General features: G+C 40.2%; 1 protein-coding gene across 8 annotated transcripts in view; it reads left to right on the top strand.

Annotated features, from left to right (window-relative positions):
- TPST1 (tyrosylprotein sulfotransferase 1) overlaps positions 1-26338 on the top strand; it is a 130439-nt gene that overhangs the window by 21625 nt on the left and 82476 nt on the right. For 6 of the 8 annotated variants that reach the window (XM_032264753.1, XM_032264756.1, XM_032264759.1 and 3 more), the window contains exon 2: positions 13421-14366. In XM_032264753.1, the coding sequence (XP_032120644.1) occupies positions 13522-14366 (845 nt within the window). In that variant the 5' untranslated portion in view covers positions 13421-13521. Of the gene's footprint in view, positions 1-7986; positions 7991-10454; positions 10473-13420; positions 14367-26338 lie in introns of those variants that run through there. The other 2 variants (XM_032264754.1, XM_032264757.1) reach the window with 2 other exon arrangements.

The following is a 26338-nucleotide window of genomic DNA, read 5'->3' as shown; positions in this document are numbered from 1 at the left end:
TAGAGACAGGGTTTCACCATGTTGACCAGGCTGGTCTTGAATTCCTGGTTTGAGGTGATCTTCCCACCTTGGTCTCCCAAAGTGCTGGGGTCATAGGCATCAGCCATTGCACCCAGCTAGTTTTTTTGTTTTTTTTCTTTTCTTTTTCTTTTTTTTTTTTAAAGAGATGGGGTTTCTCCATGTTGGCCAGGATGGTCTCGATCTCTTGACCAAGGTGATTCACCCACCTTGGCCTCCCAAAGTGCTGGGATTACAGGCGTGAGCCACCGTGCCCGGTCGAGGGTGTTAATTTTTAAGGTCTTCCTCAGAGCTGGGGAGAGAGGAATGGGGCAAATTAAAATGCCACAAAGCTCATTCTTTTTAGTGAGAGTTAGCTATTTTTCTTGTATAAACATGTCTTGGATTCTTGTAAGCCTTTGGTTAACTTTTAGAGTTCTGAAAAGTGGATTTTGACCATTTTTTCCAGTGTTTTCCTGGCTTTTATGGAGAAGGAAATCTTTGCAGGTCCTCACTCTGCCATCCTGGAAGTGCTTCCACCTGCCTTTGCTCACATTTATGTGGAAGAAGAGGTTGATGTGTTAAATTTTAGCAAGTTTGTTTAGGTCACTGAAAACTCAGAAATTCTGTACTTAGGTTTTTTCTGTTTTGCTATTATTTCCCTATACTCTGGCTAAGTCGATTACATAATATTTCCTTAATATGTGTTATCATCTTCCACTTTGGGACTTTTTGTTATGTGTTTTCTTTGCTTAAAACATTCGTTTTTCCCCCCTTGTCCTTACAATGGGACTACTGCTTAACCTCTTAAGATTCTTACTTTTGTCATTTTTTTGAGATGGAGTCTGGTTCTGTCTCCTAGGCTGGAGTGCACTGGAGCAGTCTCAGCTTGCTGCACCCTCTGCCTTCCAGGTTCAAGTGATTCTCCTGCTTCAGCCTCCTGAGTAGCTGTGACTACAGGTGCCTGCCACGATGCTCGGCTAATTTTCATATTTTTAGTAGAGCCCAGGTTTCACCATGTTGGCTAGGCTGGTCTCTAACTCCATCCTCAAGTGATCCACCCACCTTGGCCTCCCAAAGTGTTGGGATTGTAGGCATGAGCCACTGTGCCTGGCCCCTCTTAAGATTCATTCTGATGTCATTTTCTTCATGTAACCTTTTCTGAGCCCATGGATGTGATCCTTCTTTGAAATGCCCATATGTCTTTGTTCATGCCTTTTGTATGGTCTTTTTATTATTTTATCATGGCATATATGGTTAGTTTCTTGTCTTCTCTCCCTGCTAAATTTACATGTTCATTTAGTATGTGCAACATCTAATTGAAATATATGAGTAAGATTTTCTACCCTGTAAAAATTAAATAACAGTCCATGGGTCAGGGTTGGTGGCTCACGCCTATAATCCCAGCACTTTGGGAGGCTGAGGTGGGCGGATCACAAGGTCAGGAGTTTGAGACCAGCCTGGCCAATATGGTGAAACCCCATCTCTACTAAAAATACAAAATTGGCTGGGCTTGGTGGTGCATGTCTATAGTCCCAGCAACTTGGGAGATGAGGCAGGGGAATTGCTTGAACCCGGGAATCAGAGGTTGTGGTGAGCCTAAATCACGCCACTGTACTTCCGCCTAGGCAACAGAGTGATACTCTGTCTCAAAAAACAAAAACAAAAAACAAACAACAACAACAAAACAGTACATGGTTTTACATATGGTGTATATATATACATATATATATACTTTTTATTTTTTCTCTTTTTTTGAGATGGAGTTTCGCTCTTGTTGCCCAGGCTGGAGTGCAGTGGCATGATCTCGGCTCCCCTCAACCTCTGCCTCCCGGATTCAAATGATTCTCCTGCTTCAGCCCCATGAGTAGCTGGGATTACAGGCATGTGCCACCATGCCCAGCTAATTTTGTATTTCTCCTAGAGACGGGTTTCTCCATGTTGATCAGGCTGGTCTCGAACTCCTGACCTCAGGCGATCTACCCGCCTCGGCTTCCCAAAATGCTGGGATTACAGGCGTGAGCCACTGTGCCTGGCCAGTGTATTTTTATAATTATTGGAAAAGTGTAAGAAGAAAATGAAAATTCAATTTTGCCCATATATATTGTTATTATAGTGTTGATTTCTTTCTTTTTTTTTTTTGAGACAGTGTCTTCCTCTGTTGCCTAGGCTGGAGTGCAGTGGCACGATCTCAGCTCACTGCAACCTCTGCCTACCTGGTTCAGGCAATTCTCCTGCCTCAGCCTCCTGAGTAGGTGGGACTGCAGGTGTGCGCCGCCACATCTCGCTAATGTTTTTCTTTTGTATTTTTAGTTGAGACGGGGTTTCATCATGTTGGCCAGGCTGGTCTTGAACTCCTGACCTCAATGATCCGTGCGCCTCAGCCTCCCAAAGTGCTGGTAATACAGGCATGAGCAACTGCGCCTGGTCATAATAGTGGTTTCTGATCAAAGATTTGATGCCCAGCTTTCCAAAGAGAACATCACAGATTTCTAGCTCTAAGTAACTTTGGGTTAGAGGTGTAATTTCCCACAACAAACATGGGGAATCTACTTTGATATGAGAGTGACTAGGCTAAAGCAAAATTAAACTTGTAAACTCTACAGAAAGTTAGAGCTATTTGCCAGGCTAGTTTCTAGCCTCTGTATATATCTGTTATTTCTTGAGACCAAAGCTAGCTCTTCATTCTTAATCTCTCCCAGATGAAATCTTCAGGGACTTGCAGAAAGTGTGCAAATGCACATCCTGCTCATTTATGTAAGTAAAGCATAATGGCTACATGGATTTAGAGTTTTCTTCTGTCATTCTAACTGGATCTGAGATGGTCATGGTAGGAGAATTCTGGAGAAAATACAGTTCAAAAGCTAGGTGTGTTCTTAAAAACTATATGCTAATGAAAGCCTTATAAATAATAGCAGATGGTCTTAAATTTACTTCATTTGCCCCATAATTGTTGCATACCTGACTTTTTGTTCGTGCCAAGCCTAATAATGATTGGGAAGTACCATGGTATACAGTCAGACCTGGGTTCCAGCTTGGTGAATAATTTGCCGTGTAGCCATATGTTAAGGAAGTTATTTCTTCTGATCCTCAGTTTCCTTATATGTAAAATTCTAGAACAGAAACGTTCCTTTACTTTACGATTTGTTGCAGCAAGTGCGAGGGATTGCAGAAAAGTCAGATTTTAATTCATTCATCAATGAGAGTGTGAAGTGATGATAGAGGCAGATGAAATAGATTGATCAATAAAGGGAGTGGAGTAGAAGAGCAAGGGCCAAAGGGGAAAAACAGGAGGTGAACTTTGTATTTTTAGTGTTTCTGAATGTAGTCAAACTATGTTATAACACTGGAACCAGAAAAGACTAATGTTTTAATCCTAGGAAAGCATTAGATGTCTACGGTTCTATTGAAAAAGTTTTAGCAGGATCAGTCAATGCATATTTATTGAGTGTTTAATAATATGCTTGTAGTATATTGTTACATACTATGGGGAGACTGAAGAAGATAAGATGTAGTCAATAAGTCCCAAGAACTCACAACTAATTACGCTTATAGAATCTAATTACAGCCATAATTACCTTACTGGCAATCTAAAATTCATTAATTCATTCAAAACTCTCTAGTTTCAAGGAGCTCACAGTCTACTGGAAAAACAAAGTAACCATGTAATGTTAGACGTGATATGATAGGGTAAGTACAAGGGCACTAGGAAGGACACCTGTGTCATATGTGGCAGAGAGCTGTCAGGAAAGCTGCACAGGAGAGATGGCACTGAATTGGAGTGCTGAAGGATGAGTGGGAGTTATCAAGCAGAGAGACATGCAAAAGCTGCAGTGTGTGCAGAGACTCAGACAAGGAATGGATGCTTCAGGTGGGTGATGGTGGCACTGGGTTAGTGTCGGGGTGGAAGGTGGTGCAACAGGCTAAGGGGCAGACAAGGGCTGGGTCTGAAAGGAACTTGTGTTAATGTTATGGTGAGGAGTTTTGATTTTTTCGAAAAAAGTAGAAAGTCATGGAAGAGTTTTAAGCAAGGGAACATCGTAAATATATTTGCATTTTAGAAAGATCATTCCTGGCTGGGTACCTTGGCTCACACTTGTAATCCTGATGCTTTGGGCGGCCAGTGCGGGCGAGTGGGGTCACCTGAGATCAGGAGCTTGAGACTAGCCTGGCCAACGTGGTGAAACCCCATCTCTACTAAAAATACAGAAATTAGCTGGGCATGGTGGTGCGTGCCTGTAATCCCAGCTACTTGCCAGCTACTTGGGATGCTGAGGCAGGAGAATTGCTTGAACCTGGGAGGTGGAGGTTGCAGTGAGCCGAGTCATGCCATTGCACTCCAGCCTGGGCAACAGAGTGACACTCCGTCAAAAGGAATGAAGGAGAGAGAGAGGAAATAAAGGAAAGAAAAGAAGAAAGATCATTCCTGAGACAAGTTAGTGAAAGAAAAGAAGAAACATCATTCTTGAGACAAGTCAGTGATTGAACTGATTGAAGGAAGTCAGAACTCAGACCATTTAGGAGGCTGTGGAGTTCTTGTGAGAAAGGCAGAGGATAAGGGTTAAATGATTTTTTTTTTTCTAATTGTCAGAAGGGAAAAAGCAGAGGGAAGTCAAGTAAAGGGGGATGAAGGAGGAAGAATCGACAGGACTTTACCAGTTACTCATGGAGAGGTTAAGGGAGAAACTATATAAAGATTCCCCAATTTTGAGCTTGAGAATCAGAGAGAAAGTGGTTCAGTGACCAGTGGGGGAAAGGGAACGGTAGAAGAGATCTACTAGGGAAGGTAGGTTCCATTTGCTGTGAATGTGACATGCCGGTGAACATCCAGTAGAGTTGTCCCTTAGCCTTTAGATGATCAAGTCTGAGATTGGGATAGAAGTCTTGGTTGCACATCACTTTGAGTCATTAGAGTGTAAGTGGGAGCTGGCTGTAGATGAAGCAGGGTGAGTGTAGGAGTGTGAGTGAGGGGGTGCAGTGCTGTAAATTAATCTTTGGTCACTGCTGTGTGATGTTTGCTTTTGAAACGTAAGTTTGAATACATAGTTGACTTTTTTTAACCTGGCTTTTCTCTTTTGTGTCATTGATTAGTATTAGTATTCTAACAGTTAATATCTGTGGGACTCTTCCTTTCCAAAGACTTGGATAAACTGTTTTTCCTCTCTGCTATGGATTTTGTAATCATTTTATTGATTGCAAAATACCTTGTTGAGGCAGTGATCAAAATTGCAAAGTTGTTTTCATCGTTTCCAGATTACTTTCTGTTTATTCATAGTCCCTTGTTTCATTTTTGATATTTATTTGTTGACTATTTGCTTTGTTTCAGATGACTTTATAGGTATTTTAAGGATATTTAAGAAAAAGTTTTACTAGTTGCTTATTCATCTATAAATTGCTTGCTTTATATTTTATCTGTTATTCTTGTACCTACTGCATATTAAATGATGAATGGGTTTTAATTTTTGATTTAAAGGAACTTAAATAATCTAGTGAGGTAAACTAACCACAATACAGTGGTATATGTGCAAACTGATGTGTTTTTAACCATGTGCTTTGAGGTGACAGAAGAGGGAACAATTTATTTTTGTGGCGGGGGAAGACGGAAAAAGAGCAGTCAGGGACAAGTTAACTGAGGAGATATGTGTAAAAGAGAGAAAGTGGCATGGTGCTGGAAGCATGCCAGGTGTGGAGGGGCCTGGTGTCAATGGGGAATGGTTCTCAGAGGATCAGGCTGCATGGGAGGAGTGGCGGAAGGTGGAGGTGGAGGTGGAGGATGAGAGGGAGAAAGTGTAGGAAGTGTGCCCCAGGCCCCTGTTCTTTAAAAGCCCCTTCACATGCTTTCCACGTGATTGCCCCACAGCGCTGTGAGAGAGAACTTGCAGGTGTCCCTTTTTCTTTTGCATTTTCTCCCCGCTCTGTCTTCTTCCTTTCATAATTTCTACTCTAATTACTTATGAAGAAGGGTTTGATTATCATTATCTCTGTTTTGTGGATGAGAGAACTGATGCTCAGTGATTTATCTAGTGCCATGTGACTAAGAAAAAACTGATTCCGGACGAGAGCCCAGGTCTTCTGACTCTAATACACCAGGCTTCTTTTACATTAATTCAGTGCCATCTTCTCTTCTACTTTTTCTGTTCAGTTGCTTTTCATTCTAAAGGTTATAAGGGGCTGGGTGTCGTGGTTCATGTTTGTAATTCCAGCACTTTGGGAGGCTGAGATGGGATGATCACTTGAGGCTAGGGATTTGCGACCAGCCTGGGCAACATAAAGAGGCCCTGTCTCTACAAAATGAAAGAAAGAAACAAACAAAAAATTATCCAGGCATGGTTGCATGCTCCTGTAGTCCCAGCTACTTAGGAGGCTGAGATGGGAGGATCACTTGAGCCTAGGAGTTGGAGGCTGCAGTGAGCTACATGCCATTGAACTCCAGTCTAGTTGGAGAGAGAAAGTGGCATGGTGCTGGAGGCAGCGAGACCCTGTCTCAAAAAAAACAAAAAAGTTACAAGGTTGGTAGAAAAGTGGCATAAACTTGAGTTACTGAATGAGTGTGTATTACTTGAACAAATTTGTTTTCTTTGTGTTCATTGTTATGGGTGGTCTAAACAGATTAGTAAACATGAGGTTGATGAATCTAGAAGATAAATAGTTTAGCCAACAATGACTTCCTGATTTATAGGTCTGAGAAGTTTGGAACTTGGTAACTTAAATTTTTTATTCTGTTTTATTTCATTTTACCTCTTTATTATGAAAAATTTCAAACATATCCAAAATAGAGATAGCTATATTGAGCCTTCAAGTACCCATCACCCAGCTTCAACAATGAACTCATAGGAGTCTAATTTCATATATGCCTCCACACATGCCTGCACTCAGATATTCCTCAAGAAACACCGAGACATCATTTCATTTAACTTGAACCTTTACGAAGGTTATGCTTGAGTTTAACCTGTGCTCCTGTCTCCGTTTGTCATCTAGGCATTAGGTCCTGTTCTTGGTATGGGGTTTTTTGAAGTTTACTGCTCCTTTAAGAAGTGAGTCCCAGCTGACTTTCAAAGATTGTCAGCTGTGTATACCATATTCTTGCCATTTGCTACTCGTCAGTGGTTCTAGTGCCAGCCCCTAACATGCAGCTAGGAAAAGGTGTTCCCATGTTGGTGCTCTGACCATGAGCTGACATAAGAATGGATCTTCCAACAATGGTTTCATTTGGGTCAGGTTTGAAGTTTCTACTTCATGGCAAAGCTGTCATTCAAAGTCAGTCTCTGTGCACTTATTCATTGGCAAGTTCAAGCATGTGATATAATCATTTTTCCTTTTGCTAAGAGGCTAGAAGTAAATGGAGAAACCAGATACAGACTGGACTTTAGCCAGCAGGCACGGTGGTATTGGCTGTTGCTGTTTGCCATATTGGTTGGTATCATGAATGGGCATGGGAGGCAAGGAACCGGTGATTGACAAAGGAAAGAAAGTTTTTACGGGGGTCTTTCCATTCTTATAATTGATTATTTGCTAGGACATTTACCAGCATCTCTTTGGACCTACAATATGGCCACTTTCCTGGCTTTAACAGCAGGATGTGGTGGACATGCCCTTGAGTGTGTGTACCTGGGCCTGTGTGTGTGCACTGGGTGTTGGGCATGGCCTTGCTGACTAGTGACCTCTGTACCTCTGCTTTTGCTGACCGATCCTGCTTTTGGTTAGCACTGTTACTTTATAAAATTTGCAAATATGTAAGTTTAGAAATGTAATATCAGCACTCTCTTTTCTAAAGCATTATTTCTGGGAGTCTATTTCATTTGGCCTGCTGGGAAAGAGCAGTCCTATTAATAGTGATTCCTCAGATATGTTTATTGCAGTGTTTCAGTGCTTTTTCTTTCCCCTGGAGATAAAACTGAGCCTGAACATTCTGGTGTTCCTTTTAGATGAGCCTTAGCTCTGTAAATGTCCTAGTTGAGAAAATATTGATCTGTTTGTCTGAAAATACAGCAAAGTGGAGTTTAAAAGTAATGGAAAGAGGGCTGGGCGCGGTGGCTCATGCCTGTAATCCCAGCAATTTGGGAGGCCGAGGTGGGTGGAACACCTGAGATCAGGAGTTCAAGACCAGCCTGGGCAACATGGTGAAACCCCATCTCTACTAAAAATACAAAAATCAGCTGGGCGCGGTGGCACGTGCCTGTAATCCCAGCTACTGGGGAGGCTGAGGCAGAAGAATCGCTTGAACCCAGGAGGTGGAGATTGCACCATTGCACTCTAGCCTGGGTGACAGAGTGAAACACAGTCTCAAAAAATAAAAAAATAAATAAAAGTAACTGATAGAGGCCTGTATCTGTGTGTGCATGCACGTGCACCCATGCGTGTAGACAACACATGCACACAGTGTTTCAGTATATCAGGCTAATGGTCAGACCAGCTTTTACTGTACTTCTTCAGTCAAAGGACTACCTTTTTTTAGAATTTGAGAAGAATTAGTATAACAGTGTGAGTAGAGCCTCAAAGTCTGTACTAGAAAGTCTCTCATCTAGAAAAAAGTACTTTCCAGTTTGGTTAGGAATCATGTTTTTTGTAGGCGTAGTATTCACAGTGAGCTAGTGCTCTGCTAAGCATGCTCTGGTAGAGGACGGGACATAGTAGGATATATACGATACAGCGAAAAGTGACCTTTGAAGACTGGGTAAGATTTAGAGAAGTGGTGACTAAAGTGTGCTACTTGCGCCTCGGTTTGTACAGGTATAAAATGAGAGCATTATATGTAGATGATCTAAAGACCCCTCTTAGGACTGATTCTGCATGTTAAGAAACCTCCAAAGAGAGAAAATTAGACTTCACAAGCTTAGTGAAAAATAATGAAAATGTTTTTGGAGAAGCCAAAATCCCTTTCTTTTCCCTTTTTAGTATCCCTTACAAGGCCTTTGATCATTTACTTGTATTCAGATATCTTGAAGGGGCTATGGAACATACTTTCCCTCCATTAATTAACGTACATTTAGCTAATGTGTTTTAGTTTTTTATTTTTTATTTTTATCTAACACCGATTAAACATCTCTGGAAGCTAATGTCTTTTAATGTTTAATTTAAAATACAGCAGAAATTAAAACTTGAAGAAACTCACCCATAATTGTGTCATTTGACAACTATCAATTATGCTTGAATATATGGCAAGGTTTTCTTTGCCCTAAATTATCCCTTAGTAAAGAGGGAGTTGCTGTCATTTGAGTCCTTACGAAACCTCTGAAGGTTAGGGGTGCCTTCTCAATTACTTTACTTTGAACAGCGGACTCCTAAGCTATTATCATCAATTAGTACTACTTTTTGGATGCCTATAGGGATTTCCTGACAGAAACGGTAGAAAAAGAGGCAGAGAAATTTAACATAGTTTGGTGTTGGATGCCTTAAAATAAGTCTTTAAATGACCATTTGGTAAACAAATACTAAGCTTTGAGCAGAGGAATGGGACAATCTTTTTGTTGTGTTTTATTTTAAGTAATTAATTATTTAATTTTTTTAGATACGAGGTTTGGCTCTGTTGCCCAGACTAAAGGGCAGTGGTGTGATCATGGCCCACTGCGGTCTTAACCTCCTGGACATGATCAATCCTCCCACCTCAGCTTCTTTTGTTTTATTAATAAAAGGACCCCTCTGGCTGCTGAGTTGAGAATAGACTCTAGCGGGCAAAAGTAGAAGAAAGAATACCTGTCAGTATGCCTGGTGCAAGATGCTGGCAGTGATAGTGGATGTGTTGAGAAGTAGTCTGATTCTGACTATATTTTGAAAGTAGAGCCAACAGAATTTTTTTTTTTTTTTGGTTAGATTTGGATGTTGGATACGAGAAATTTATTAAATCAAGCACCCTTCACCTTCCTTTACCTGACAATTTCTCTTCTACAATTTAGTTTAATAAAACAATTATATGTGCAAAGATGTTTGTAAATATAAGAACAGTTACCATAGTAATATATCAGTAATGAAGATTTAAAAACAAGTGAATAATAATAGAGAATTGGCCAGATAAATGTTGTTAAGTTATTTCAGTAGAATATGATGCAGTCATTAAAATGATTTACATGTATGTTTTTGGGCAAGGAAATGCATTGCAAATAAATTTTCAGTTTTAGTTTTTGTATGTATTTTGCTGGGAATTTGAAGTTTCTTTTTTTGTTTTTCAAAATGTATTTTGAATACTGGGGGTATTTTAATGGGAAGACATTAGGGGATATCAGAAACTCTTGGTTGCTGCTTTAGTCATGTAGACACCTTGCATGTTGACTTTTGATTGGTGAATATTTTGTGTCTCTGATCTTGTTTTCCTACAGTTGAATTGTTGATAAGGTAATTTTTTTTTTTTTTTTTTGAGACTTAGTCTTGCTCTGTCGCCAGGCTGAAGATCAGTGTTGCAATCTCGGCTCACTTCAACCTCTGCCTCCCGGGTTCACGTGATTCTTCTGCCTCAGCCTCCTGAGTAGCTGGGACTGCAGGTGCGCGCCACCACTCTTGGCTAATTTTTGTATTTTTGGTAGAGATGAGGTTTCACCATGTTGGTCAGGCTGGGATTGAACTCCATCACTTACTCTGACAGTGCAGTTGGGCGTGTGTGTTCTTCCCCACTGCAAACTCAGTGAACTCCCTTCCACCCCAGTAGCAAAGCTGTCAGTCCTAACGGTTTGCCTTGCCCTGCTCTGCCTTGCAGAGCCTCTGTACCTACTGAATGGGTAGATGGTGAGATGGGAGTAGCCTTACACAGAGTATCATGGTTCTTACCCACTTTTTAGCAGTTTTTCAAGCATAAATGTGTCTCAGGTTGTTTTATTCTTCTGGTGGATTTCCAGGGCATTGAAAGGGTTATTTTGCCCATTTCACCCAGCTTTATCATTGGTTTTTGGGAAGAGGAATTAACTACCTTCTCACTAGGCTCTAGTTGGAAGTCTTGCCTCTTGGAATGTATTTTTGAGTGTAGTTAGTCATTTCCCCAGGTATATTTACTGTGTTCCTCGGGGTTCTCCAGAAAAACAAAACCGAACCCCTGTATTAGGGTTTTACAGGAAAACAGAACCAGTAGTTAGGGCAAGGCAAACCATTAGGATTGACTGCTTTGCTAGTGGATTGGAAGGGATCTCACCGAATTTAGAGTGGTGAATAACACACAATGCCACACGTGTATATGGGGAGGGGCCGGTGATAGGGAGAGAAAGAGACTGATCTTAGGGAATTTGCTTATGCGATTGTGGGGCTGGCAAGTCTGAAACTCAAAGGGCAGTTTGGTAGAGATGAGTTGATGTTGCAGTCTTGTTCCAGGACCAAACTGAGGTTTGGGCTGCTATTTCTTGCGGCCTAGTAATGAGATACAGATGCACTGGGGAGGAAGAGTTTTTATTTCTGTAACTGGTTACAGGGAGGCCTGGAAATTATCGCCAGACCAACTTAAAATTACAGTTTTTCAGAGCTTATATACTTTCTAACCAATATGTCTATGTGTAAGTGTGCATTCCTCTAAAGATGTAAGTGATTAACTTCTTTTAATCTGTAACTAAGATCTGAGTCCTGAAGACCTTATTCTGGAGCCTCAATAAATTTACTTAATCTAAATAGGTCTAGGTGCTGGGGTGATTACCCTTATCCTGTCACCTGCTAAATCACGGAGGTTTAGGGAGTTCCTTCAGACCTCCAGTAAACTTGTTTGTGGAGGCCTGGGGAGTTTCTTCAGACCCCTGATAAAACTTATTTAATCCTAAATGGGTCCTGTTAAGTTCCTCATTATTTTGCCATGCTATAAGATCCAGGAAAGGCCTAGGCAAAACTATTGGTGGGTTTTGTTACATTTCAGCCGTTGTATAAGGGCACTGGCTTTTTTAAGCCTTTAATATTTAACTTCACCACCCAGTCAGTACTGAAACAGTTGTTATGGAGGCCTGTGTTAGTGAGACCTGGCTTGCCACAGTCTTGACTCCAGATTCTGCTGGGTAGCCGGCTGGACACACAGGCAGGGTTTCTATGTTGTTGTCTTTTCTCAGGAAACCTCAGTCTTTGCTCTTAAGGCGTTTACTTGTTAGATGAAGTCTTCCTGTATTATGGAGGGTAATCCACTTTACTAGAAATCTGTTCATTTAAATGTTAATCTCATCTAAAAGATACCTTCACAGCCACATCTAAACCGGTGTTTGACCAAACAACAGGGCACCAAAGCCTGACCAAGCTAACACATAACATTAACTGTCACACTTGCCTTCTTAGGATTCAGGGTAACTTATTTTGGTATAGGTGTGGTCTGGTTGATGTCTGTTTCCCACTGTATACCCTTGCTCTTGCTAAACTAGCACTCTAGCTGTTTAATATCCATGCTTCTACTTTTGCACATCTGTGTCTTTGGTCATAGTGTACCTGCAGCTTAGAGTGCTTCCTGTGTCCAGATCTTACCTGTCCTTCTGAGGATTAGATCACAGATACTTATACAGTTTTCTTTGCAGCCTATACACCAGCTCTCCTAAACTACTCTCTGTTAACCTAATCATGCTGTGTTCTGTCTTGCTGTTTGGTTTTTGCACACAAGTTCCTTTGGTTTAGAATATCCCTTCCTCCCTCTCAGTTTCTTTTCTTTTTGGTCTCAGTATGTTGCCTGGGCTGGTCTCGAACTCCTGAGCTCAAATGATGTTCTGATCTCAGTGTCCCAAAAAGTGCTGGGATTATAGGGGCAAGCTGCTGCACCTGGTCCTTCCCACCTACTTTTGTAAAACTTACAGCTTCCTCAGGTGGATTACATGCTCCTTTTCATAATGCTGCCATTGGCCCTTTTCATATTTCCACTGAGGCACTGATCACATTTTATTGTCATCATTTACATATTTGTCTGTCAAAAGACTTTGTTTTCCAAGAGCAGAGGTTACTATATACGATTGTCCTTTTCAAAGTTTGTCCTCAGTTGAGCCTGAGTATCTGGTCTGTAGTACCTAAATAGTGAGATAATAAACTGAATCTCTGTTAAAGATTTGGAAGTTGTTTTATATTTCTTCTGTAATTTCTCAGTATGTTAGAATGTGGAGATAATGACTGCTTAGAGATGAAGCAAATCTGAATAGCAGAGATCAGCCTTGGGTTGGACTCCAGACATTCTTGGGCTTATTAAATATTTACTTGACTCACTGATAGAAATAATTTTATTTATTTTTCCATCCTTTACCAGGTACATAGCTTTAGAATTACTGCTTTAAGAAAAGCTGTTTGTGATTATAAGCATTGATTTATTTGTACTCAAATTTGTATATACTGTAAGTACTGAGTAGAACAAATTCTACTGAAATTTGTTTTAAGAATATCAAATAATCTAAGACTGTTTCAGCTTCTTTCTAGCTAAAATGCAGTGGTGATAACTGGTGACTGGTTTGCAAGCAATCTGGATGTGATGACAAAATAACCTTTTCCTTTTTACTAGATGTTGGTCATCTTTCTGAAGTAGACTCTCCATGGCCTGAACATTTTCTGAAAATCATTTTGAGCAAAATATCTGTTTAATAACAAGATAACCACATCAAGATGGTTGGAAAGCTGAAGCAGAACTTACTGTTGGCATGTCTGGTGATTAGTTCTGTGACCGTGTTTTACTTGGGCCAGCATGCCATGGAATGCCATCACCGGATAGAGGAACGCAGCCAGCCAGTCAAGTCAGAGAGCACAAGGGCCACTGTGAGAACTGGCTTGGACCTCAAAGCCAACACAACCTTTGCCTATCACAAAGATATGCCTTTAATATTTATTGGAGGTGTGCCTCGGAGTGGAACCACACTCATGAGGGCCATGCTGGATGCGCATCCTGACATTCGCTGTGGAGAGGAAACCAGGGTCATTCCCCGAATCCTGGCCCTGAAACAGATGTGGTCACGGTCAAGTAAAGAGAAGATCCGGCTGGATGAGGCTGGTGTTACTGATGAAGTGCTGGATTCTGCCATGCAAGCCTTCTTACTAGAAATCATCGTTAAGCATGGGGAGCCAGCCCCTTATTTATGTAATAAAGATCCTTTTGCCCTGAAATCCTTAACTTACCTTGCTAGGTTATTCCCCAATGCCAAATTTCTCCTGATGGTCCGAGATGGCCGGGCATCAGTACATTCAATGATTTCTCGTAAAGTTACTATAGCTGGATTTGACCTGAACAGCTACAGGGACTGCTTGACCAAGTGGAATCGTGCCATAGAGACCATGTATAACCAGTGTATGGAGGTTGGTTATAAAAAGTGCATGTTGGTTCACTACGAACAGCTTGTCTTACATCCTGAACGGTGGATGAGAACACTCTTAAAGTTCCTCCATATTCCCTGGAACCACTCGGTACTGCACCATGAAGAGATGATTGGGAAAGCTGGGGGAGTGTCTCTGTCAAAGTGAGTAGAAGATGTTTTTTTATTTTGACTCTATATTTAGCTAATGTATACATATTTGTTTGTGTGTTTTATGTATATATATGTATACATATGTGTGTGTGTATATGGAAACTGAAAACCTTTTCTGGAACAGATACAGCTTCATTGGTGAGGTTTCTTTTTTTATTAATTCTCTCCTAGTTTATTGTAGACTTTCAGTTATTTATACCTCATTTTTTCATGTATACATCATGGCCTTCTTTATTTGTTTGATGGATGCAAACCCAGCTTACAGGCGGTGAAAAGCCTTCTTTAAGGCCTCAGACCCTAATGTTGACCATTCAGTTTTAGTGGCTTCTGATTTCTAATTTCTAGGTATTGTTGGTAATGAGATTAATCGGCTTTTGTGTGGATTAAAGTTAAAGTCAGGAAGTGCACGTCATGTCAATGAGCACATAGTGAATTTTAAGCATTTTGAAATTTTTGGTGGTAGAGAAAAATAAAGGCGCTAACCTAATCTCTTCATTTTATGGACAGGAAGACTGAGTCTAGTACTAAAGATTAAAACAATTTGTTCAGATTTAGATGGCGAGGCCAGAATTTGAATCCATGCCTTGGTCTCAATGAGAGACCTTGCTTTTCTCCATGACATTTTACTACGTGTAGTGCTTCCTTTGTCATCTGATGGATATATCTTCTCTTATTTTTTACAAAAGGTTAGAGAATCTCCAGAATTTGGAAGCCTAATTGATAAAATACGTTTCTTGGATTTAAAACTTCTTAAAGATGATTTTTAGCATTTTGTTTCTTTTCTCATGAAGTGAAAACGAGTATGCCCTCATTTGATCTGATAACCTGACTTGATGACTTATATACCTGAAATGAGGATATAAAAATAGAAACTACTATTAAATTCAGGTAGCATATCTTCATGAAGAAAAGTGGGCTATAACTAAATTTTATTTTTGTCTTTTTCATTTATTAATGTGTAACCCCTGTAAAAAAGAAAAAGCAGTATACTTTCCTGTATGTCATTCTTACTTTCACCAAGGAATATCTCCTTAATTTTTTTTTGCTGTTTGGAACTTGTATAGTAAATATTGATTTCTCAATATGTAGATAATCTCAAAGGAACAGCTGCCTGCTTATACCTAACTTTTAATTATTGATTATAAGTTATGATGTACAATCACTATACTGGCTCTAGATTATTTTTATTGATTCAAAGAAAATTTTAGCTTTAGCTACTCTCATTGTAGTTTATTATTTTTTCCAGATAATAGACCGTAATTGATTTTTAATCACTTGTATTAGGTATTTCAGTCTTTGTGCTTATGTGATGGCCTGACACTGATGCCGGCCACATCTGCTAATATAAAAGGAGCCTGTTAGACCACGAGGCTCTTCAGTAGGGATTAAAGAGATGTGCTTAAGTTAAATATTGGTGCCAATCAGGAAGAGAACATTTTGTGTATATGCTTGCTATGTTTAAGGTTAACATAAAGACCAAGAAAATTTGTAGAAATTATATTATGAATTAGTGAACTTTAGAAAGCATAGAGACCTTACTTAGCATTTCAGTGTCTGGAATGGAGCCCCAGCAAGGCTCTATGCTTTGTCAAAAATTAACATATCACAACCATGAGTAGAATGTACTAATGCTTATTCCAAGATTTTTTGCATTTGGGGTCTTTCTGGTTTGGAGCTGTCACAGATAAAAGTTGCTAAGAACATTCTTGTACATTACTTTTGGTGGACATAGCATTTATTTCTTTTGGGTACATACCAGTGAGTAGAATTGCTGGATAAAGTGTGTATGTGTGTGTAACAGATACTTTCTAACAGTTTTTCAAAGTGTCTCTTTCATGTATGGCTGTACTGTAGATGAGTACGTTCTAGTTGCCTCACATCTTTACCAACACTGGGTATTTTAGTCTTTTCTGGTAGGCTACAATTGCTTTCTAAAAGTTAAAAGCAAAATAATATTTTACCCCTTTTTGACAGAAAATCTTACCCAGAATTTCAATATAAAACAATTAAGAGCTGTTTTGGTTCAGATGAGTCTAAATTAGACCATATTTCCTTTGGCACAATCTCGGCTCAGTGAAACCTCTGCCTACCGTGTTCAAGTGATTCTCCTGCCTCAGCCTCTCGAGTAGCTGGGATTACAGGTATGCGCCACCATGCCCAGCTCATTTTTTTTTTTTGTATTTTTGGTAGAGTGCCAGGTTGGCCAGACTGGTCTTGAACTCCTGAGTTCAGCCTTGAAGGTTTGAAGATATCACCAGATGGCGTAGAGATATCAGGAGCCCTTCACAGCTCTGTCTCTTATCTTACTAACTAGGAAAGGTAACCTTTGCTTTGCTTATAGGTTTCTAGTTATTTACGGTCAGTGTGGCATCTCTTGCTTCCCTGTGCAGTTCCAGTTACAGAAAAGTCAGAGCTCCTGCTCAAGTATCTTGAAAGTAGAAGTATAGTTTCAGGCCATTTATGTTGCTTTCTTCTCATGGTTTGTGGAATTTTTTGTGGAATTTTAGTTGTCTCCATGAGGAAACTTTTGGGAAGTTATGAGAGCGTGCTGAGTTACTTCTGTTATTAAACTCATTATGATACCATGAAATTATCTGGAACAAATAGAAATCAAGTTTGCTAGGTCAAAAGAGCAAAATGACCCTTAGGCAGCAAGTACAGGACCCTTAGACAAACCTAACCCTAACCCTTAGACAACAAGTATAGGAATCACAACTACAACTCAGAGTTGTTATCTACACTCAGAACAGAAAGAGAAGATAGCAACTGCTAAACACAAGTAAATTCGAAAGAAAAAGGTAAGAGTAGTGCCAAGCACAAGAGAACGCATAAGAACAAGAAAATAATACCCTACAGCTTCTAGTAAGTAAAGCAGACCAAAAAAATCCTCTAAATCAGATCTAAAGCAAAGAAAGAGTAAATAAATGAGTGACAATAATGCAAAAAGGTTTTTGGAAATGAAGACTTTTTGAGGAAGTAGGAAGAATAATTAGTAATTTATTAAATTTGTAACACTTCTTTTTAATATCTAAAATGAAATTTACTTTTGTTAAAGAAAAAATTATTCAATTTTACTTATTAAGGCACGAGGCAGTGTTTAGTTAGCAGGAGATACAGGGACCAAAGCATGGGCAAGTGGGCATTTATAGCCAGGGAGCAGGGTGAGGGTCAGTGGACAGAAAATTACTAAGAGAAAACATCAGGGGTCAGGGGCATTCTGCCTAAATTGACCTCATCGGATTTTCGCTGAATACAGGCCAGGGTGATCAGACATCAGCTAGTGCTGGTGGAGGATGAGAAACCTGATCAGATACTGAGAGCGATTAGGTATCAAGGGTGGGAGGTTCTTGCTGAACTACCTTAGCAGGGTTCTTTGCTGAAAACTGGATTTTATAAAGAAGTACACATGTGGTCCTAGGAAAGGTTCAGGATCCTGACTGAAGTTTGGTCACACAAAGAATCTTTGTCAGCTTGGAGACTTAAAATTCTTATATCTCACGGGATTAACAGAAAAATAACCAACCACTTGAAATTCTTCTGAAATTTAAGGATAACAAGAATAAGCAAGTGAAGAGAATGAAAGACTGTATTCACAAAAATTATGAGCATTTAAATAGCATGGAAAATTAACATGGGCAAATTGGGATTACCTGAGCTCTACTGGCTCAGTCTGAAATATCCCAGAAGAATTATATAAGTATTACATGTGGTTTTTTTCTTCTTCATGAAGCTATCAGAGAACAAGTCTGTTTGTTTTTGAAAACTTCTCCTTTATGAAGGCATTGTCTAAGGATGCTACTGGGGTGTTGGGGTTGTGTCTTTTTTTTTGAAATAGCGTCTTGCTGTGTCACCCAGGCTGGAGTATTGTGCCGAGATAATGGCTCACCACGGCCTTGAACTCTTGGACTCAAGCTGTCTTCCCACCTTAGCTTGCTGTTAGTATCTGGAACTACAGGTGCATGCCACCATGCCTGGGTAACTTTTGTTTATTTTTTGTGGAGACAGGGTCTCACTATGTTACCCAGGCTGGTCTCAAACTCCTGGTCCCAAGCAGTCTTCTTGCCTTGGCCTCCCAAAGTGCTGGGACTACTGCTGTGAGCTGCCACACCCATGTCATGTTGAAGAGGGAAGTAACTGAGACACCTTCGCTGGAGAAGAGGAATTGAATAAACAAAGGATACAAGTGACAGAGCAAAATGGGCTGTGAAAGGAAATGAGAGAGCTGAGGAAACATTGCATTGCAAAGTGTGTCAGTGAAAAGAAGCAGCAGAACTAGAGAAGCAGCAGAACTAGAACATGAATTAATAAGGCAACATTCATACTTTTCTTGGAGAATATAATAATTAGCAAAAATTAGAAGTTGGATGTCAGATCCTTTATTAGTTTGGATTAGGTTTCTCTACAAATAATAGAGATCCAAAATAACAAAGATTTCCAAATAATGACTGCTATGTAGAAGAAGGCAGACCAGGGCTGCTTTTTCAGCTCTGTAGTCATCTGGCATCTCGGCTGCTTCCAGCTTTTGTCTCCATCATCCCCAGCATCCAAATCAGAGCACCGATCATTTCATCTGCATTCTAAGCTGCACAGTGCCAGTGGGATGTGTGTTAAAGTAGTGGCGTTTAGTATTTTTTGAGGATATTTCTTAGAATCTTCCAGGTAGTACTTCTTACCTTTCACTGGCAATAACTGGGTTTCTTTTACTAGGAGAAATTGATTGGATATTGGGATAGGCAGATAGTAGTCTCTGCAATGTTATTGAGCATGTGCTATGTGCCAGGCACTGTGTCAGCTCCTGGAGATAAAAGGTCTTTGGCTTAAAGGAACATACGATCTAATAGAAGACATAGAATCATGTACCATGCAGGTTAAGAACTATGGTCAGTCCTACTTCTTCATTGGTGAATAATTTAAAAAAGAAAACATCTGGGTGCAGTGGCTCACACTTGAAATTCCAGCACTTTGGGAGGCTGAGAAGGGCAGATCACCTGAGGTCAGGAATTTGAGATCAGTATTTGTTTATATATGCCACTATTTCCATTTTTTTTCTTTTTTCCCGGCTTCTTTTTTTTTTTTTGAGACTGAGTTTCGCTCTTGTTACCCGGGCTGGAGTGCAGTGGCGCGATCTCAGCTCACTGCAACCTCCACCTCCTGGGTTCAAGTGATTCTCCTGCCTCAGCCTCCTGAGTAGCTGGGACTACAGGTGTGTGCCACCATGCCCGGCTAATTTTTGTATTTTTTAGTGGAGACGGGGTTTCACCATGTTGGCCAGGATGGTCTCGATCTCTTGACCTCGTGATCCACCCGCCTTGGCCTCCCAAAGTGCTGGGATTACAGGCATGAGCCACCGCGCCCGGCTTTTTTTTTTTGAGACAGAGTCTTCCCCTGTTGCCCAGGCTGGAGTGCAGTAGCACAGTCTTGGCTCACTGCATCCTTTGCCTCCCGGGTTCAGGCAATTCTCCAGCCTCAGCCTCCCGAGTATCTGGGATTACAGGTGTGCACCACGATGCCTAGCTAATTTTTGCATTTTTAGTGTCACCATGTTGGTCAGGCTGGTCTTGAACTCCTGACCTCAGGTGATCCACCCACCCTGGCTTCCCAAAGTGCTGGGATTACAGGTGTGAGCCACACGCCCAGCCTAGAAATTTTTTTTTTTTTTAAGATTTAAAATGTAAGCCTAGTTCAGAGTATTTTGCCAAGATGAAGCGTAGCACAAATTGGATCTGTATGTAGAGTAACCTATTAAATTGATTAACTGTTGTCAAGGAAAACCCAGGCACATCAAGGGAATTATAGTTGGTGCCCATCCAGATATTATATAGGAATTCATGGTTTCTTCCTGGTCCTTTTCTGAATTACCTGTCTAATGAACAATTATTTCATTGTTTTTGAAAACATCGTTATATTTCATCATTGCTTAAAATCATGTTTAAAAACATCAACCATTCATCACGATCATATGGAGAACCTTTAAAAGACCTAAAGTTTCTGATTCAGGAGGTTTGGGATAGGCCCAAGAATTTGCACTTATAATAGGTTCCCAGGTGATGCTAATGTTCCTGGCCTGATTTCACATTGAGAACCACTGCTTCAAATCATGCTACATTTTGTTTGCTTCATTTGTGGACCCAGACTGACTTGCCCCGACAGCCTGGGCTCCAGCCACACTGAAATAATTGTAGCTACAATCATTGCCACACCATTAATTTAATCAGTTCCTTTGGATGTGTTGTTTCCTTTGCCTGTAACACTCATTTCTCTCACTTCATTTCTTCATCTGACCAACTCATGGCTGTATTGCAAGATTTAGTTCAGGTTTCCTTTCCCTAAGGAAGATCTCCCCAAGGCCTCCCTTTGGCATGTGGAAAAGGGTTGATACTTTGAAGCTGGCTAGACTTGTGTTTAAAGTCTTTCATTGACACTAACTGGTTTTGTAACATTGCATCAAATACTACCTCTCTCTGTGTCTCCATTTTCTTATCTATAAAACAGGGAAAATGCTGATGATGGTAGTGATACCATCCAACATCTGCTGAACATTTGTTATGTGCCAGGCTCTATGCTGAGCCCTCTGCATGCCTTATCTCATTTAGTTTTTATATTTACCCTTTCATGCTTACCCATAGGTACCTTACGCACCTCAATTTTTAGGTGAAGGACTTGAGGCTCCCAGAGGTTGAGGAGCTTGTCTTCCATCCCACAGCTGGAACGTGGTAGAGCCAGGATATGGACCCAGGTCTTTCTGTCTTCATCTATACTCTTAGCTCTTGTTGTATGTACTTACAGTGTTTATGAAGACAGACTAAAACAGTGTGACAGTGGCTAAGCGTAGGCTTTAGAGTCAGACGGACACAGGTTCAAATCCTAGCTCTGTCCTTTATTGATTGTATCACCTTGAGTGAGTTACTTGGTTTTGCCTAGTCTTGGTATCTCATCTTTCCTTTAGTTTTCTTATCCTGGAAATGGGAATAATATGTTAGTTTCCCCCTTATCTGCAGATGATATGTTCTAAGACCCCAGTGGATGCCCGAAACCCCACGGATGGTACTGAGCCCTATATATACTATGTTTTTTCTTTTGCCTACATACCTGTGGTTAATTTACAAATTAAGCACAGTCAGATTAACAGCAATAACTAATTATAAAGTAGAACAGTTATAACAATATGCCAGCATTACTACCTTTGAGCTTTTTGGCCATGATTAAGTTAAACAAGAGTTACTTGAACGTAAGCTCTGTGATACCGCTACAGTCTATCCGATAACCTAGAGAGCTGCTAAGTGACTTGCACAGAAACTGGATTAAAAAAAGTAAAAGAGAGCTACTAAGTGACTAATGGTGGGTAGTGAGTGTACACTGCATGGACATGCTGGACAAAGGGATGATTTACATTCCAGTCTAGATAGAGAGACAATGTTAGATTTTATCACACTACTGAGAATGACTTGCAGTTTAAAACTTATGAGCTGTTTGTTTATTTCTGGAGGTTTTCATTTAATGTTTTCAGACTGCAGTTGACTACAGAGAACTAATTAAAACTGTAGATGAAGGATTACTGAAATAGTATCCATTAAGGATGATAATAATACCTATCCATAGGGTTGTTGTGAGGATTAAGTTAGAATAACATAAAGCTCTTAGCCAAGTGCCTGGTATATAATAAGTGGTTGAAAATGTTACCTATTGTCTTTATTATTATTGTTATAAGGATGATGATAATACCTATTATGGATGATGGCGGTAGTATTTACTTCATATAGTTGGGAGAATTAAATTACTACTAAGCCTTTAGAATAGCACCTGGCACATAGTAAGTGCTCAAAATGGTACTTATTATTAGTATGTTATTATTTCTATTGTTAAATGCCTTTGCCCTGTTTCCCTCTCTTTCCCCACCCCAAAATAATGAGTGTGAAACACCTAGGACAGTAGCAGGTGCACCATAGGCTTCTGTTAATGTTCTTACACATGATCCTGTAAGCTTGTTTAGGGCAAAGGTAGTCTTAAAGTCATGAAATGTTTGTCTCAATGAAGCAAAGTGGGCACCCAATTTGAATAGCTCTAGTAGGAAACTGACATGGCAGGTTGGGAATTTTGACATTACAGTAACAGTTACATTTGAAACTACCTGGAGGTGACCTTTGATATTTTTTCCTTTGTTTCTTTGTTCAGTTTGCCTGCGTTGGTAAACTATATAAATGGGATCATGGTCTGTGCTTTCTTCTGTCAGTTTTTTTTTCTTAACATTTTCTTTTGAGATTTACCTGTGTTGTGGTATATAGCTGTATCATCAGTTTTAATTGCCAAAATACTATTCTCTGGTATAATATAGATTATACATTTTTACTATTGATGAAGATTTGGATTGTTTTTAGTTTGGAGCTGTGCACATTTTTGAAGATGTTTTCTTCAAGAGTTTCTCTAAGATATATACTTTGGATTAGAGTAGCTGGATTATGAGCAGTGTGCATCTTCCACTTTTTTAGGTAATGCCAAATTAACTTTTAGAGAGTTTGCACTAGTTTATACTTCCACCATCAGAGTATAAAATTCCCGGGCTGGATGCGGTGGCTCACACCTGTAATCCCAGCAGTTTGGGAGCCCAAGGTGGGCAGATTTTCTGAGGTCAGGAGTTTGAGACCAGTCTGGCCAACATGGCGAAACCCTGTCTCACTAAAAGTACGAAAAGTAGCTGGGTGTGGTGGCACACGCCTGTAATCCCAGCTACTTGAAGGGTGAGGCAGGAGAATTGCTTGAACCCATTGGATGGAGGTTGCAGTGAGCCGAGACTGCACCACTGCACTCCATCCTGGGCGACACAGCAAGACTCCGTCTCAAAAAAAATAAAAAAATTCCCAGTGGTCTTTATCCTCACCAGCCTGGCTTTTTTTCTTTTTTCTTTTTTTTCCGGTTGAGATGGTACCTTATTATGATTTAATTTGTACTTCTTTAACAGTGAGTTTGGGCATCTTATATTTTCATTGGCCATTTGTATTTCCTTTCTGTGAAACGCCTGCTTACGATCTTTGCCCATGTTTTAATGGGTGGTTTTTTATTGTTTTTATAGTGTTTGATCTATATGTTGCAAATTGCTTCTCTCAATAGTTATCTTTTAACTTCCCTTTTGGTATCTTTTTTGCCAATGCTATCACTTTAATAGAATTAAAAAAAATCTTTTGATGAATGTAAGTTTTAAACTTGTATTTATCAATCTTTTTCTTTAGAGTTTTTTGTAAAGAAATTTTTCCTTACTCTAAGGTCATAAAAGTGGTTTCCCATTTTTTTTTTTTTCTAAAACTTAAATTTGTCATCATGTTAATCTGGAATTTATTAATCAATATGGAATTTATTTTTTGTGTGAGGTAGAGATTCATTTTCACATTTTTTTCTATAAAGATGACCAGTTTCCCAGAACCATCTATGGAAATACAGTCAGCACTTTGTATCCATGGGTTCTACATCCATGGGTTCAACTAACCTCACATCAGAAACATTCAGGGGGAAAAACTCCATGGAGTTCTCAAAACCACAACTTGAACTTGCTGCATGCTGAATATACATTGACTCTACCTGAATGAAGTGATGTGTGGGTACTATATTAGGTATTATAAGTAATTTAGAGATGCTTTAAAGTATTAAGGAAGATGTATGTAGGTTATATGCAAATACTGTGCCATTTTGTATGAGAGACAGGGGTTTCACCATGTTGGCCAGGATGGTCTCAATCTCCTAACCTCAGGTGATCTGCCCGCCTCGGGCTCCCAAAGTGTTGGAATTATAGGCCTGAGCCACCATACCTAGCTAAGTAAGATCTCTTTCTTTCTTTAGTCTATCATCATGCCATATACCACTCCAATTACTATGGTTTTAGAAAATATCTTAGAATTGGCCTGGTGCGGTAGCTCATGCCTGTAATCCTAGCACTTTGGGAGGCTGAGTTGGGCAGATCACTTGAGGTCAGAGTTAGACCCCAGCCTGGCTGACACGGTGAAACCCCATCTTTACCAAAAAAATAAAAAATTAGCTGGGTGTGATGGCGGGTGCCTGTAGTCCTAGGGAATGGAGGCAGAAGTTGCAGTGAACTGAGATTGCACCACTGCACCCCAGCCTGGGTGACAGTGAGACTGTTTCAAAAAGGAGAAGAAAAAAGAAGGAAAGAATAGTGTAACCTCCCTGCTTAATTCTTCTCTAGGAATGTCTTTTTTTTTTTTTTTTTTTTTAGATGGAGTTTTGCTCTTGTTGCTCAGGCTGGAGTCAGCAGTGGTGCTAACTTGGCTCACCGCAGCCTCTCCTCTTGGGTTCAAGCGATTCTCCTGCCTCAGCCTCTCGAGTAGCTGGGATTATAGGCATGTGTCACAGTGCCTGGCTAATTTTGTATTTTTTAGTAGAGACAGGCTTTCTCCATGTTGGTCAGGCTGGTCTTGAACTGCCGGCCTCTGGTAATCCGCCTGCCTCAGCCTCCCAAAGTGCTGGGATTACAGGCATGAGCCACCGCTCTCGGCCGCAAATGTCTTGGCTGTGTTAAAGCCCTTTGTTCCTCCATATATATTTAAAAATCAACTTGCCTAATTACATGAAAAATCAGAGTAAATTTACATTGAATCTGTAGGTAACTTGAGGGAGGATTGCCATTTTTATGATGTTAAGCCATTCTATCCATAATACAGTAGACCTCTCCTTTTACATAGGTCTTCTTCAATATCCTTTCATGGTATTATATTTTGTAATGTTCTTCATAAAAGTCTCGTACTTTATTTGATAAATTTATTCAGTACCTTCTTTTCATTGGTAATGTAAATATGTGGGTTGTTTTCATTTATTTGTTTATTTTATGTATTTATTTAGATGGAGTCTCACTCTGTTGCCCAGGGTGGAGTGCGGTGGTGTAATCTTGGCTCACTGCAACCTCTGCCCCCTAGATTCACGAGATTCTCCTGCCTCAGCCTCCCCAATAGCTGGCATTACAGGTGTGAGTCACCATACCCAGCTAATTTTGTATTTTTAGTAGAGACTGGGTTTCACCATGTTGGCCAGGCTGGTCTCTAACTCCAGACCTCAGGTGGTCCACCCACCTTGGCATTCCAAAATGCTGGGATTATAGGCATGAGCCAGCACACCCAGCCAGATACGTGGTTGTTTTTTGTTTTTTTTGAGACGGAGTTTCATTCTTGTTGCCTAGGCTGGAGTGCAATAGTGTGATCTTGGCTTATCACAACCTCTGCCTCCTGAGTTCAAGTGAGCCCCCTGCCTCAGCCTCCCAAGTAGCTGGGATTACAGGCATGCACCACCTTGCCCAGCTAATTTTGTATATTTAGTAGAGACGGAGTTTCTCCATGTTGGTCAGGCTGGTCCTGAGCTCTCGACCTCAGGTGATCTGCCTGCCTCAGCCTCCCAAATTGCTGGGATTGTGGGTGTAAGCCACTGCACCAGGCCATGTATTGGTTTTAAATATTCTTTTAGTTGCTGGTGTATACAAACGTAAATGACTTTTGTATATCTATATCCTGCAGATTTCCTAATGTTTTGTGGTTTTGCCTAGGCTAGGTCTTCTAATAGTAATAAACCACCTTGGTTTAAAACAGTAGTTCTTAAGTGGGGGCAGTTTGCTCCTCAGGGGACATTTGGCAATGTCTGGAGACTTTTTGGTTGTCACAGTTGGGGAATTGGAAGTGATACTACCTGCCTATAATAGAAAGAGGCCATGATATTGCTAAACATCCTGCAATCATAGGACAGCTACTACAACAAAGAATTTATCCAGCCCCAAATGTCAGTTGTGCCCAAGGTTGCGAAGTCAAATTTTAAGTGGAATGCCTTAAACAATATTTTATTATTATGCAGAATTTTAAAAAATAAAAGGGTAAGCAGAATCCTCAGTACCAACAGTTAACCACTGTAGGCCAGTAGTATTAACTTCCTTTCTTCTCCCAACTTCTCCTGAATTATTATTTTAAAACAAATAC

This window comes from Sapajus apella, unplaced genomic scaffold (genome assembly GCF_009761245.1).
Source record: "Sapajus apella isolate SASKATOON/1434 unplaced genomic scaffold, GSC_monkey_1.0 scaffold146, whole genome shotgun sequence".
Lineage (NCBI taxonomy): Eukaryota > Metazoa > Chordata > Mammalia > Primates > Cebidae > Sapajus > Sapajus apella.
The sequence above is the reverse complement of the archived record's forward strand: the minus strand, read 5'-3'. Positions and strand labels throughout refer to the sequence as shown.